At 33.3% G+C, this 14,258-nt stretch overlaps 1 protein-coding gene across 1 annotated transcript; it reads right to left on the bottom strand.

The window, feature by feature from the left end:
* Positions 1 to 3,361: 3,361 nt before the first annotated feature.
* Positions 3,362 to 13,672, bottom strand: LOC134233620 (CD209 antigen-like). The gene is made up of 6 exons (XM_062715597.1): positions 13,077 to 13,672; positions 11,839 to 11,906; positions 9,129 to 9,219; positions 8,225 to 8,447; positions 4,187 to 4,328; positions 3,362 to 3,490 (listed from the first exon to the last, which is right to left on the bottom strand). The coding sequence occupies exons 1-6, from the start codon at positions 13,567 to 13,569 to the stop codon at positions 3,362 to 3,364; spliced, it is 1,146 nt and encodes a 381-aa protein (XP_062571581.1). The 5' UTR covers positions 13,570 to 13,672.
* Between the last annotated feature and the right edge of the window lie 586 nt (positions 13,673 to 14,258).

Raw genomic sequence — 14,258 nt, 5'->3', positions numbered from 1 at the left:
CAGACGATAGGCATATTAGATAAAAAAATCTTCCAAGTAAAAAGAAAACAGGCACAATAGTAAAAAATATTGCCGACATAATGCCGAAAGTAAAAAAATCGAAACGGATTGCCGAGAAAAGGGGACGGATGACCGAAGTTGAAAGAGCAAAAGAGACGAACGATCAGCCTAGCAGAGGGAAAACCACTGTCAGGACGGTGAACGAGGCCGAGGGCATCTTGACCCCAAGCGTGGAATCTCCGCAGACCCCAATCGATCAAGGACAGGACAAAGAATCGGGTACGGTAAAAACCATTGGAATATTAAATGAACATTCAGATGTTCCAAAGATTGTTGTTAGCTATGAAAACCCGTTAGGGTTAAATGTTTCACAAGAAGTAAAGAACAAAATTATCAACGGTCAATATGTAGACCTGGCAAAGATGTTAGGAAACGCAAATGATATTCAAAAACAAGCTATTGTCATGGTAAATGGTGAACTCCAAACAAGTGATAAGAACATGAAAAAAATCAACAACATAGAGCAATGGACGGATGCGTTCATCATTTATTCAAGTATATATTTAGAGGCGCATCCGTCCAAGGCTTTAGACATGTTAAAATATATGAATGATGTTCGCTTAGGAGCAGCAAGGTCACCAGGTTTAGGGTTTAAGGAGTATGATCAGCAATTCAGATTAAAAATGGCAAAAAACCCATCAGGGTCCTGGGGGGTAGTTGACCCTGAGTTATGGCTATTGTACATCACGCCTACCTCTAAATTCATGACTGCTGAGGCACAAAACCAGAGTCAGACATTTAGAAAATGTTACACATACAACTATCAAGGATCTTGTTTCAAGGCACCTTGTAGTTATGCCCACTCTTGTCTCAAATGCAATGCCCCACATCCCGTAATATTTTGCTCAAGGAAAGAACAAAATAACGCATTTAAAGACCATGCATTTCGAGGTCAAAATAACTACAGAGGCTCAAGAGGACAGTACCAAAATATTGGGGGAAGAGGGGGATCCCATAACAAATGGAATAGAGCAAACAATTAATAATATATGGAAACTAGGCCATACTCCAGTCAAAGTTCAAAATTTGAAACCTCTTTTAAAAGAATATCCAGAAAGGGGGGTGGCAAATCAATTATTAGAAGGTTTTCAGTTTGGGTTTAGAATTGGTTATCAGGGCCCAAGATTAGGAGGCGAATCAAAGAATCTGAAATCAGTTTTGCAGTTCCCAGATAAGGCTAAAGAAAAAATAAATAGTGAAGTAAAACTAGGTAGAATTGCAGGACCGTTTCTCAACAAACCAATATCTAATTTGAAAATCTCACCAATAGGTATAGTTCCAAAATCAGAAGGAAGCTGGAGGTTAATAACACATCTTTCTTATCCAGAAAACAATAGTGTGAATCATTTTATAGATCCTTATGATTGCACAGTAGCATACACCTCACTAGATCAGGTATTACAGGAAGTTGCTCGCTTAGGGAAAGGCACATTCTTGGCAAAAATGGACATAAAATCAGCATTTAGGTTAATGATAATAAATCCAGGAGACTTTGACTTGCTAGGTTTTAAGTTTGAGGGAAGTTATTACATTGATAAATGCCTGCCAATGGGTTGTGCTATGTCATGTAAGTTGTTTGAAAAGTTTTCAACATTCTTACACTGGGAATTGCAGAAACGGGTCGGAATCGATACAATTTTTCATTATTTAGATGATTTCCTTTTTTTGGGCTCCTCAGGTACTGAAGAGTGTGCACAGTTGATGCAAGGGTTTAACAATTTGTGTCAAGAAATAGGAGTTCCCATAGCTCAAGAAAAAACAGTGGGCCCCTGTACAAAAATAATTTTTCTGGGTTTAGAAATAGATACAATAGAAATGGTGGTAAGAATACCACAGGAAAAAGTTCAAATATTAACAGCCTTACTTACATCAACTTTACTTAAAAAATCACTCCAACTTCAAGAAGTACAAAGTTTAGTTGGTAGCTTAAATTTTTTCAGCAAAGGGGTTCCAAATGCTAGGGCATTCAATAGGCGTTTTTATGAAGCCACTTGTGGAATTACAAAACCCCATCACCATATAAAATTAACTCAAGAATTTAAACAAGATGTACAGATGTGGCTAGTATTCTTAGAGAGTTTTAATGGGGTTCGGCTTATTCATGAAAGAGAGTGGCTAAGCAGTGACAATATTGAGCTTTTCACTGACAGCTCTGGAAATCCTGAGTTAGGTTGTGGAGCATACTGTAAGGGTCACTGGGTTTACTGGCCATGGCCACATGATTGGGATAGCTCAATTTTTAGAGAAATGTCATATCTAGAACTAATACCGATACTATTGGCCATTTTTCTATGGGGGGAAAAATGTTTTGCAAACAAAAAAATCATTATGTATATTGACAACAGTGCATTAGTTACGATTGTCAACAGACAGTCATCAAAATCAAAACAGATTATGCTGCTCATAAGAAAAATGGTTCTTTTGCTTCTGAAGTACAATGTCATCTTTAAAGCTCAACATATAATGGGTAAACAAAATAATATAGCAGATTCTTTATCTCGTAAACAGTTTCATCGCTTCAGACAACTAGCACCAGGGGCAGACAAGTATCCAGAGAGAATACCAGAGGAATTTCTTGTTTTGATGTCAGAGAAGAAGTAAACAAATTACTGCAGCTTGCAACAGCAAATAATACACAACAAACTTACAAACAAGGGTTGACTTGTTTTGACGAATTTCGAGTTAATTTTAACTTTGAAAAGCTGTGGCCACCTACATTAGAGCAAATTGTTCATTTCATAGGTTACATGTCAGTAAAGGGTTTGGGGGAATCAACAGCAAGGACTTATATATCAGGAATTGCATTCTATCTCAAGCTTCATGATCATGCAGATGTAACCCAGAATTTTATGGTTAAAAAGCTTTTAGAAGGGTACAGGAGAAAGTCAAAGAAAAAAGATGGCAGATTACCAATAACTGTAAACATTCTAGAGAGCATATTGAAAGTATTGCCCATTGTTTGCATTAATGATTATGAAGCAAAACTGTTTGCTGCAGCTTACAGTGTGGCCTTCTTTGGGTATTTTAGAGTGGGGGAAATCACTGAAGGGAAAAAACAAACTGTAGGTCATGCTGTTCAGTATGAAAACCTTGAAATGTTAATTAATGAAAATATAATGAAAATATACCTCAAGCACTCCAAAACTGACCAAAGGGGAGAGGGGGCAACAGTCGTCATAGAAAATAGTCAAGCAATGACCAGTATAAGGCCAGTGGAAATTATGGCAAGCTATTTGACTGTAAGACCTATCAAGCAAGGGAATTTATTTTGTCATTTTGGGGGTCAAGCACTCACACGGATTCAATTCACATCAGTTTTAAGCAAAGCATTAAAGGTAATTGGATTGGACAGTAGTAGATACAAATCACATTCATTCAGAATAGGGGCAGCCACTAATTCAGCCATGTTAGGTATGTCTGAAGATGAAATCTGTAAAGCCGGTAGGTGGAAATCAAAATCTTACAAATTGTACATCAGAATATAATGATCATGTTCACTTTAACTTGAATTTAAGAGTCATGGTTAGTTCAAAATGTTATTTCAGAGTTTCAAGTCTGGGTGGTTGGGTCCTCAATAGTCAAAAGAGCATTTGTTGCAGCCAGGAATAGGCCAGGTGGAGTATGTCTAGGACTTCAAAGGCTAAGTATAAATATATGGTGGCAAGGAAAAGGGGGCATGGTATGGTCCGAGTTGTACAAGAAAATTAAATCATTGTTAAAAGTAAATGACAGTCCACATTACCTGATTTTACATTGTGGTGGTAATGATATTGGCAACATATCTTTCAGAATTCTTATTCAAATCTTTAAAAGAACTTTGGAAAAGATTCAGTTATTATTACCCAATACAAAGATAATTTGGTCTCAGTTATTACCAAGAAGAAACTGGAGATATTCAGAAAATATTGATGCAATGAATAAAACTGTAAAAAGGTTGAATAGCTCCATTGCAGCAGCAGTGGTACAGAATGGGGGAGGTTACATCAAATATCTAGACATAAATTCCAAGGATGCATTACTTTTTGAAAGTGACGGGGTTCATTTATCCCAAACAGGAAATGAAATATTTTTGAATACAATTTGTGCTGCAATTGAACAATTTAAAGGTGCAGGGATACTTGTTTACCCTAAAATCTATTAGGCAACAGTGCAGTGGCATGGTCTTGGCATTAGGAACTAACCGCTTCCCCCACTTGGTGGCGGTGGCTGCCATGGCCACATGGTGCATGTGGCCACTGTTGCCATGTGGAAGAATGCGCGGGTTGTTCCTATTAAAAGAACTTTGTATACTAATTAAAGATGTACATTTTACATCACTTGATACTCAATTTGAAGTGTCACATTTTTGTCTCAGGTTGCCGCCGTGCACCGGAATCTGAGTTTTGAACTTTATTTTCTGCATTTGTTTGCAATGACTGAATTTGGACATGTATATATATGTATATTTCAAAATTATTGAGCAATTTGCTAGCTGTAATATTTTGCAAATTGGTTCTTTGCCGTTTACCGGAAGGAATTAATTTGCACATATATATTATTTAGTTATTTGTAGTTTTCAGGCAATGATGTGTTTTTGACCTATACCAATTTGGTGTCAATGCACAAATGGCATTTCCATTGTAAAAATATTTTGTAATGAACATTCAGTAAAATTACATTAATTTTACTCATTGCCTAAAAAGCCAAGACCAAGAATTGCCACTTTGGGGGGTGGAATAAAAGAATAAATGTTCAGTAATAAATTTGTGAATTTTAATATCTGGTGTTTTTTCTCATGAGGGCATGTTGGAAAAGGATGGATTGGACTTGTGGAGTTTTTGAGTCAGCTCTGATATTGGTGTAGGATTCTGTCTACAAATAATAAGATTTATTGGTTTAACAATAAAGCCGTTTATTTTTAGCATGAATCATAATTATGTGCTTATTCCGGAATTAATTTTTCTTTCCGGAAAATTTACGTAAATCGGCTCTAGTAATAGAGTACTTCCTTTTCCCATGATTCAGCAACTGCAGAAACAGACGATAGGCATATTAGATAAAAAATCTTCCCCCTCCCTCCCATGTTCCCTTGTTATTTAAGAATTTTTACTGCGCTTTAATCCTGTATTTCAGATTTTGACTTGTCATGGAAAATTCGGAAAATGGAGAAGTAGGAAAATTTTCAAAGAACATCAGTGGATAGAGGATATCAGTGAAATTTGATAAGGACCAATGGACAAAAAACTTCATTGTGAATGACTCTCAATGATCAGTGAGGAGTTGGTGAAAAATTGTGTTAAAACAAAGATTTCTCTGGTGAAAAACAGTGTAGGCAAAGTTCAATTTATTTGCAGATAATGTGTTTGAGATAAACTATGATCGGATATTCTTCATATAGACAGACTAAATGAAAAACAGTCTTGGCAAAGATTGGACTAAAAGAATGGAAGAATGCGCGGGTTGTTCCTATTAAAAGAACTTTGTATACTAATTAAAGATGTACATTTTACATCACTTGATACTCAATTTGAAGTGTCACATTTTTGTCTCAGGTTGCCGCCATGCACCGGAATCTGAGTTTTGAACTTTATTTTCTGCATTTGTTTGCAATGACTGAATTTGGACATGTATATATATGTATATTTCAAAATTATTGAGCAATTTGCTAGCTGTAATATTTTGCAAATTGGTTCTTTGCCGTTTACCGGAAGGAATTAATTTGCACATATATATTATTTAGTTATTTGTAGTTTTCAGGCAATGATGTGTTTTTGACCTATACCAATTTGGTGTCAATGCACAAATGGCATTTCCATTGTAAAAATATTTTGTAATGAACATTCAGTAAAATTACATTAATTTTACTCATTGCCTAAAAAGCCAAGACCAAGAATTGCCACTTTGGGGGGTGGAATAAAAGAATAAATGTTCAGTAATAAATTTGTGAATTTTAATATCTGGTGTTTTTTCTCATGAGGGCATGTTGGAAAAGGATGGATTGGACTTGTGGAGTTTTTGAGTCAGCTCTGATATTGGTGTAGGATTCTGTCTACAAATAATGACTACAGACGATTAGGGCCAACTAGAAAATAAATTATATAAGAAACAATATGACTTCAACTATTCTACGTCAAAATAATGATTTTGTTAGCAATTGATAGACCTTTGTTTCTACATAAAATAAAATAAGTCGTATGAGAAATGAAAGTCAGACAAATTCTTTTAATTTACACCTCCTGATGAAGAGCGGGAGCGATTAAGGAAGTTCCTTACTTTTACGGATCCGGTTTTAATTTTTACACGCCAATATAGAATTCTGTTTATAATAGTGTCATTGTGCATACTAAGCATTTAACATAATTATTTATGGAAATTAATACATTGCACTCCATCCATAGAATCTATTTTTTAACAAACTATTTTGAGATCTATTTTTGTTTAATTTAAACCTATATCATCTTTTTAAATTTTACATTTTTAAAAAGTTTTCAAATAATATCGAAAAATTTATATTCCAAAACTGAGGGTATACGTGTTCAAAAGGCTGTTTTGTTAAACTTATCTGGTCGACCATAATAAAGTATGTATTTTTTTTAACTTGCGATATCATTCATATTAAAGAACTTTATTCGGTAATAACCAATATTTGCCCCCCAAACCAAACTTTGATGGAGATATATTTAATTAAGTTCTCAAACAGGGGAGTATATGCTGACTTCAAAGCACTGAATATTTTCATAAGTAATGACGCCATATGTACGTAATGACGTCACAAACATGACGTAAATTTCAGTTTTTTATGAATTTTACAGAAAAATGTACATATTTTGTCGATATTTTGAGTAAAAGTCACCGAGCGCATGTGTGTTCAGGATCAATATTTTGATATAATGTGTAAAATGATAATATCAATGAAATATGTATGTCAATATTGTTCCTGAACAAACTTGCGCTCTATAAATTTTAAAGCTAAAATTGTTGAAATTTTGTCCATTTTGTCCTCTTTCTGAAAAAGGATATAAAATCGGACTAGTTTGTGACGTCATAAAAACAAAAATTGTGAATACACTGCTTTGACACTATATTATTTTCTGTTAATTTATATTTCTCATACAATTTATTAAATTCAGCACATTTCAGGAAGTTTTCAAAATATGACTTTTGTGGGGGCAAATATATGCAATATACCGCATATAGTTCTTTATAGAAAAATGGCGTGTAAACAGTTTAGACTTTGAAAACTCTTAAAAATAAAGATATTTTAAGATATTTTTTTTTTTTGGAAATATGTGGACAGATTCAACATCTATTTGTTAATGTTTTCCAATAAAGATTTCAAATATTCTCTTGGCAAATAAATATTTTTGATTTTCATAAGTTTTATCATAAATTTGAAGTGATTTGGTGCATGGCTAAATAAAATATGATATCACATTTCCTTATGTTAAATTTTGGCTGTTGAATATTTAGAGGTATATACTTTGAGACACACTGTATGAAAATTTACATGTATTTTATGGGTTTTAGTTAGTTTATGACTTATTTAAAGTATTCAAATTAAAAAAATATCAGTTTGACAGAAAATTTTGGAAGTACAAGTATCAACCTACCTTATAGGAAGAGATTGGGACATCATATGCTAATCTACTTTATAAGTCTATTGTGATGGTGAAAAAATAGAAAAGTATTATTGCTAGTATAAGCAGGCAAGTAAATAAATCTACTTTCAGAGTTGTTGGTTTTTCGTTGAATGTCCTATTTCTCTTTTTTTATATGAGAAACTTCTCTTTCTGTATTAATTTATTTCACTTCATCATATAATCATCACTGTTGAACCACACGCAGGAAATTGAATTGGTCTCATTCCGTCTAATGTATTCACTCAACTTATTCTAGAGCATGAACACAGATAAAAAAAAAAGTAATAAGAACAACGATGTGTAACGACTTGCGATAACATGACACATCTAGCGTATATTTATTCTCATAGCTCTCGTAGGCTGCTAGTACATAATCCCACGAATAATATATAATTTTCGAGCAGGTTCATAAAACCGATTCAGTTGCATCTTTCGATCTGTCTTGGGGCAGTCAGGCTATAGTTCTGATCTCAATAATTTATCACACAAAAAATGTGATAATAAACTTATATACAAAGAGAACCTGAAAAGAATTTAACAATTACAAAGCATCTCTCTCACAGATGTACTGATAATCTCTCTTGTCACAGGGTTCATCACACCAAGTGCGACCGTAGGGGACGTAGAGACACAGACAGTCCTGATTATTGTAGTTGTTTGGTTGGTTGTGCGAGACATCCCAATCACTGTATGTCAGGAGTGAGTTAGTGTGTGCCCATCGCCATTGACCCTCGACCTCACGATCAGTGGCACCTAACCAAACACTCACTTTGATGGAAAAAGAAATACAACGTTAGAGTAGACGATCAGTGGCGCCTAAGCAAACACTCGCCTTGATGGAAAATAGAAATGCAACGTTAGAGTAGACAACCATCAAGCTAGACAGGTACACTCGCAATTTGGGAAAAAGCAATAAAAATTACTCTTAAGAGTTAATGAAATAAATATTTATAATAAAAAAGCACCTGAAAAATTTATAAGCATCTAGCCAAACACTTGCGTTTTTGGAAATAAAAATAATTATCGTTAAAAAAATTACAACCATCTAGCAAAACACATGCTTTTTTAGAAATAAAAATGTTTGAAAAAAATCACTTTCTACAATGTACACACTCTGTTTGTTTGTTTATTTGTTGAACGTCCATAATCATAAATAAGTACTTATTCCGTTTCAATAAATCACTAATATACATTTTATCCGATGTTTGACACCAGTTGTCACCCTCAAAATAAATCTGCCATTTTTTTCTGTTCGCGATCGATAAAGAAACTTTTATATGTAGAAAAAAATTAATCAAAATTTTTCCCTAAATAAATTAAAATAAACGATGTGTAAAATTTCCATTCATTATTTAACTTAAACATTCCATTTAAGGATCTCATCAAAGTAATTGGAATATAACTTTAGAGAATTTATTCTTAACATCTCCTTCATTTCTTTTTACTAACCTGTTAATTTTTGAGCAAGCATGCGAACGAAGTTATTCTCGCTTGAAGACTCGATCTCAACAAGTTTTGCTCCAATCTTTTCACATTCTTCCTATTAAATCAAAGAATTACAAATAAGCAGTTACAAAACAGAAAAAAAGAAAATTATTCGAAAAATAAAAAACATGTACATTATAACTTGAGGATGATAAGGTGATATTAGTATTATATAATATGTATTCTAACGTTCAAAAATAATTATCATAATAAAAAAAATTAGAATAAGTTCCTTCTACATAGCTATGTTCTAATGTACTAATAATTATGTACTTTGTATAATATAAATTGCAAAAACTAATGAGCACAGCCTTGAATTGCCACTGAATATCTTAACACTAATCATCGAAAAATGGATTGATAAACGAGAGAGGCAGAGCATCAGCCGCAGATCAGAGTTTTTTATCACGGAACATGAGAAGAGTTTTCAAACGGTAGCAGAACTTGGTTGACTGATAATGAGAGTCGTGACCTTACAGATGTTACAAAAGGGGTCAGTGCTTCCTTTACAAAAATATTTACCGTTTTGGCAGCTTCTAATCATGATATATATCCCCTCCGTTATCTCTGACGTATTTAAAAGTAAGTTTATACAGTTCAATTTTCTAGAAAGTAAATTTTCTCCTAAATTATCGGTTAAGTTTCATCTGGTGAGGCCGAAATCGCATCGTTTACGTTTTGACTTGGTGGAAACAGCAGTTTAAGAGAGCATATGTCATTTTTCGTCAGACATTATGCTGAAGAAAGGTTCCGAGTTTCCTAATTTTCTGCATACATCTATGCGAAACACAATACTATCACCTTGATTACTCAGCAACATTACGATATCATTCATTGATAAACTATTTCTTTTTTAAAATGAAAAAAAAGATATGCAGATTGATAACTGAACTGGAGCCGTATGTTTTGGACAAGATGTGTTGTTCCCGTATGGCAGTTTTTAAAGAGGGTTGAATTTTCTCAAATGCAAGTAAAACTCCAAGGTCAGGGTCAAAGTTATTGGTATTCAAAGAAGGATCTTAACACACGGAATATACCTGTGAAAAATGAAAGCCCTAGTACTAACTGTTCAAAAGATATGGCGGGTCAACCTTTAGGTAAAGGTAATAAGGTCACAATATTTATACCTATTGAAAGATCTTGTCACAATATGGATCATTAAAGGCCTAGCACCAAATGCTCAAACGTCATGAGCAAAGTTAAAGTCTGAAAATTTTTAGTATAAGTGGGTCAGACTCAAAGGTCAAGGTTAGGAGGTCAAATTCGGTGGTCCCCAAAGAAAGGTCTTGCCATTTGTCCGCAAAATCGTTAATCTTGTCCATATCTTTTGAGTGGGTGGGGCTATGGCTTTCATATTCCACAGATGTATCCCTTGTGACATGACCTTTCTTCAGGTACCACCAATTTTGACTTCTTGACCATGGAATTTTTGCCCACTTTTTCAACAACAAAAAAAATACAAGACAAGACCTTTCAATGGTATTTAAATATTTCTGATCTTTTTACCTCAACATTAGGGTAGTCCGATCCCCAGGTTTATATACATTTAATTAGCAGCTAAGTAATCAAAATTACTCATAAAAGTATCTCTAAATCCCCAAAGTTATGTAAATTTATCCACAGTATTTCTAGAAAGTTAAAAATTAAAGTTAATCATATTATATAGGGAAAATTGTCAAATCTCCAATAATTTTGCAGAAAAGGCGAATTGGAATATCAGCAATGCATTTTCTAATTGCAAGTTGATCAACAAATATAATTATTTTAGGTTAAAAAACGATAAATATCCAGGCATTCAGAGAAATTGCTATGATTTTTATACTTATTTGGTATTTTTCCTCTTCTATTTCCGTCATGTATTCTATAATATATAGTGTAAAAGGCTTTTGCTTTCATTGCAAGACACCACACAGATCACTTCTTATTTCACATCATGCTAATAAACATTGGTATCTATAAGGCTGGATTCAAGAAAATCTTATTTCTAAAAAGCTGTATTAATATTTTTTTCTTTTATAGGGTACAAATATCAACTTTTATAAGAATTTTTCTAAGACTTCCAAAAACCTTGAATTTATAAAGATTAATAGAATGAAAATTGTTGCATGAAAAAATTTGATTTTCAAGCTTCATTTTGATGGATTTCAAATAAAATATTAATTTTTGGAGTTATCCTTCCTGGCTGAGGATCGGATATCCTTAAAATTTGATCCGCCTCTTAAAGACTTTTTATCTTGGCCATAACTTTTGAACAGTTAGTACAGGAGTTATATATATCACAGATGTCTTCCTTATGACAAAACCTACCTTTGGATACCAACAATTTTGACATTTTGACTTGACTTGAAGCTTACCTTGCATTAGAGAAACATAAACCATCCCCATTAGCTGCCATACGGGAGTATCAGTGTTTTACAAACACTTTTTGTTTGTTTTTGAATTACCCGGCTAATTTTGAAAGTCTTTATACTAAATAATTCTTGCAACATCCTTTCTTCGCATAGAAATGCATAGTTGTTAAATTTATATAACCTCGCATATAATAAAAATAACAATCTAAGAGGGAAAAGATGAAGCCTATTTTGTCGCTGATTTTTTTGTTGAATTATTCAAACTTTGGAAACATACAAGAAGCTAAGTTCAACAGTTTACAGAAAATTTTAGAGCATCTTACGATTGCAGTCGACCATTTGACTTTCTGCTTTCCTAACCAATATTCTGAGTCTCCAAATCGTGTCCATCCTAGAGAGCAAAGACCAACAATTATACATGTAACAAAATTCAAGAACAAATTTGTGAAGAAAAAAATTAATACAACAGTCTTGATGTTTTGTCTCTTACAAAATGAGAAATTGAAGAAAAAACTGCACGTACATCGATATAAAGATTTTGTTTTCAAATATTTGCAATAGAGTAAAATTAATTAAACTTGGCGCGTTACCTATCAATATGTGATAGGGAAAATAATTCCATATAAAGCGATAACAAATAATATGGGCACCAGAAAAAAGGCATGTCCCAAATCTACATTCTTCATAAATTAGACCTCATTTGACGGCAATGATCCGTACTTTGGTTACTATTGTTAAATATTTTAGCAGTTACATTGGAAGCCTTGCCTCTACACTTAATCTTTCATAAAATAGACAAAAACTTTGAAATAAGAGTTTCCTTCTTTATCTTTTAAAAGATAAAATGTTAAACTCAATTGAAAAAGGCAAAATTATCTGAATGTGTATTACTATATATGTAAAGATTTTTACCTCTAGAATATATATAAGCTTACTAATTTAAACATTTATATATTTCTATCCAAATTTCACGGAGATGGATTAGATTTAATTTGAATATTAAATAAACAGTATAGTTATGTTATATAATTTAAAATTAGGTTTATGGAAAATCAAAAAGTGTGCATACATGTATATATATAACAATTAAAAGTCATTCTCTGTAACCACTTAAATTTCTTTGCCACGCATGTTCATCGATTTTGATGAAACTTCACCCATTATTAGTATTTGACACCAGAAACATTTAGCAAATAAAATTTCTTTACTATGTGTCTCAGTTGCCATGGTAACAGCCGGAAAAATGGGTTTAAAATTGAGATTTTCAGCCACTTTAAATCTTTACTGAGCCTTAGTAAAAACATTTAGGAAAAGCAAACAAACCATTCTCACAAAAACATGACACATTACTGCCACTTATGCTCTAAGAGAAACTTTTAAGAATACATCTCTAAGCAAGTGGTAACTATAATCCATATCAACCGATTTTTGTTAGTTAAGGATATCAAAGACTTTTATCATAGAGAGTTTGGAGAAATTCTGAGACTAAGCATACCGAAGCTCCTATATAAAATTTTAAGTCATTACAGAGAATGCTCGTAATTATACACTCAGTCATTACCTGCCGAGAGATGAGATGTAATTTTCAGCAGTTGGCTGCTACTTGCATTTTGTTCTAGGCGAATAGTTTCCATTGTTTCATTGAACACGGTCCAAAACTTCTGCAGAGTACCATCAATTACTTGTAGGTATTTGTCGCTGTCTCCATTGACAGGAATAGTCTGAAATACTTTCTGCAATCTTGCGTTTTCTTCTTCCAGTTTTTGGTTTTTAGTTTCCAGTGCATTCAGTTTCTTGTTTATGTCAATCATATTCCTCTTGCAAGCTTGGACATCGTTTTTATTATCAATGACATCCATTGTCAAACTTTGAATTTTTTGCACCATTGACAATCGCACCAAGCTTTCCTTATTCAGAATATCCAGAAAGAGGTCTTTTCCAGTCGTGGCACTTGACATCATTTTATTGGATTGTTTTTCTGGTAGAGTCTCACCAAAGGTCTCGAATAAAATCGAGAGAAAACAGAGCAAATGTAAAATATGAAAATACCCCATTATTTTATCAATAACGCAAGATATCTCTGCTAGTGATATGTGTGAAATATCTATTAATGCGCTCTCAACTTCATTTACAAGTAAGTGAAAAGGCAATATCCAAATTATAAACGAACAATGACGTAGCAAGCAGAATTTTACGTCAATCAAGTTGATTGATTCAATTCAGAACTTGGCCTCTGGTGTAGAAAGTTTTATATTTAGAATATTGCTAAAAACATGTACTTCAAGTGGAAAAAAGGTTCGAATGGCTCAGAATCTATTATATCTCCTTTGACCTCTTCTTAGGTCATCTAAATCTTTCGAGTAACACTAATTAATTACTAAGTAATTATAATAAAAACAGGCACTGGCTTTTCGTATCATCAGTTTGCATGTATTTTTAATGTTTCGATCGCCCTGGTTATCGTAATCAACATGAAATGATCCGTATTTCCTTTGTAAATAAAGTAATCTTATTTTAATCATTTACACACTCAGTGAGGTTTTCACACGCATAATAGTATGCTTCCTATGAATTAAAATCTGATAGAAAAAAAACAACACAACACAAGGCCGCCACAGGCTTTTTGAGAGATGCATAAGAGTTTTGGAAAGTACACCCTTATCATGTTGTAAATTTTGAATTTTCTAGGGGGGGGGGGGGGGGGGGGTAAATGCAAATTTTACAACACGATAACTTAAATTCT

Source organism: Saccostrea cucullata, unplaced genomic scaffold, assembly GCF_032062105.1.
Source record: "Saccostrea cucullata isolate Sc308-1 unplaced genomic scaffold, CSIRO_AGI_Scuc_v1 ctg174, whole genome shotgun sequence".
In the NCBI taxonomy this organism is placed as follows: Eukaryota; Metazoa; Mollusca; class Bivalvia; order Ostreida; family Ostreidae; genus Saccostrea; species Saccostrea cuccullata.
Note: the sequence above shows the minus strand (reverse complement) of the source record. Positions and strands in the feature narration are given on the sequence as shown.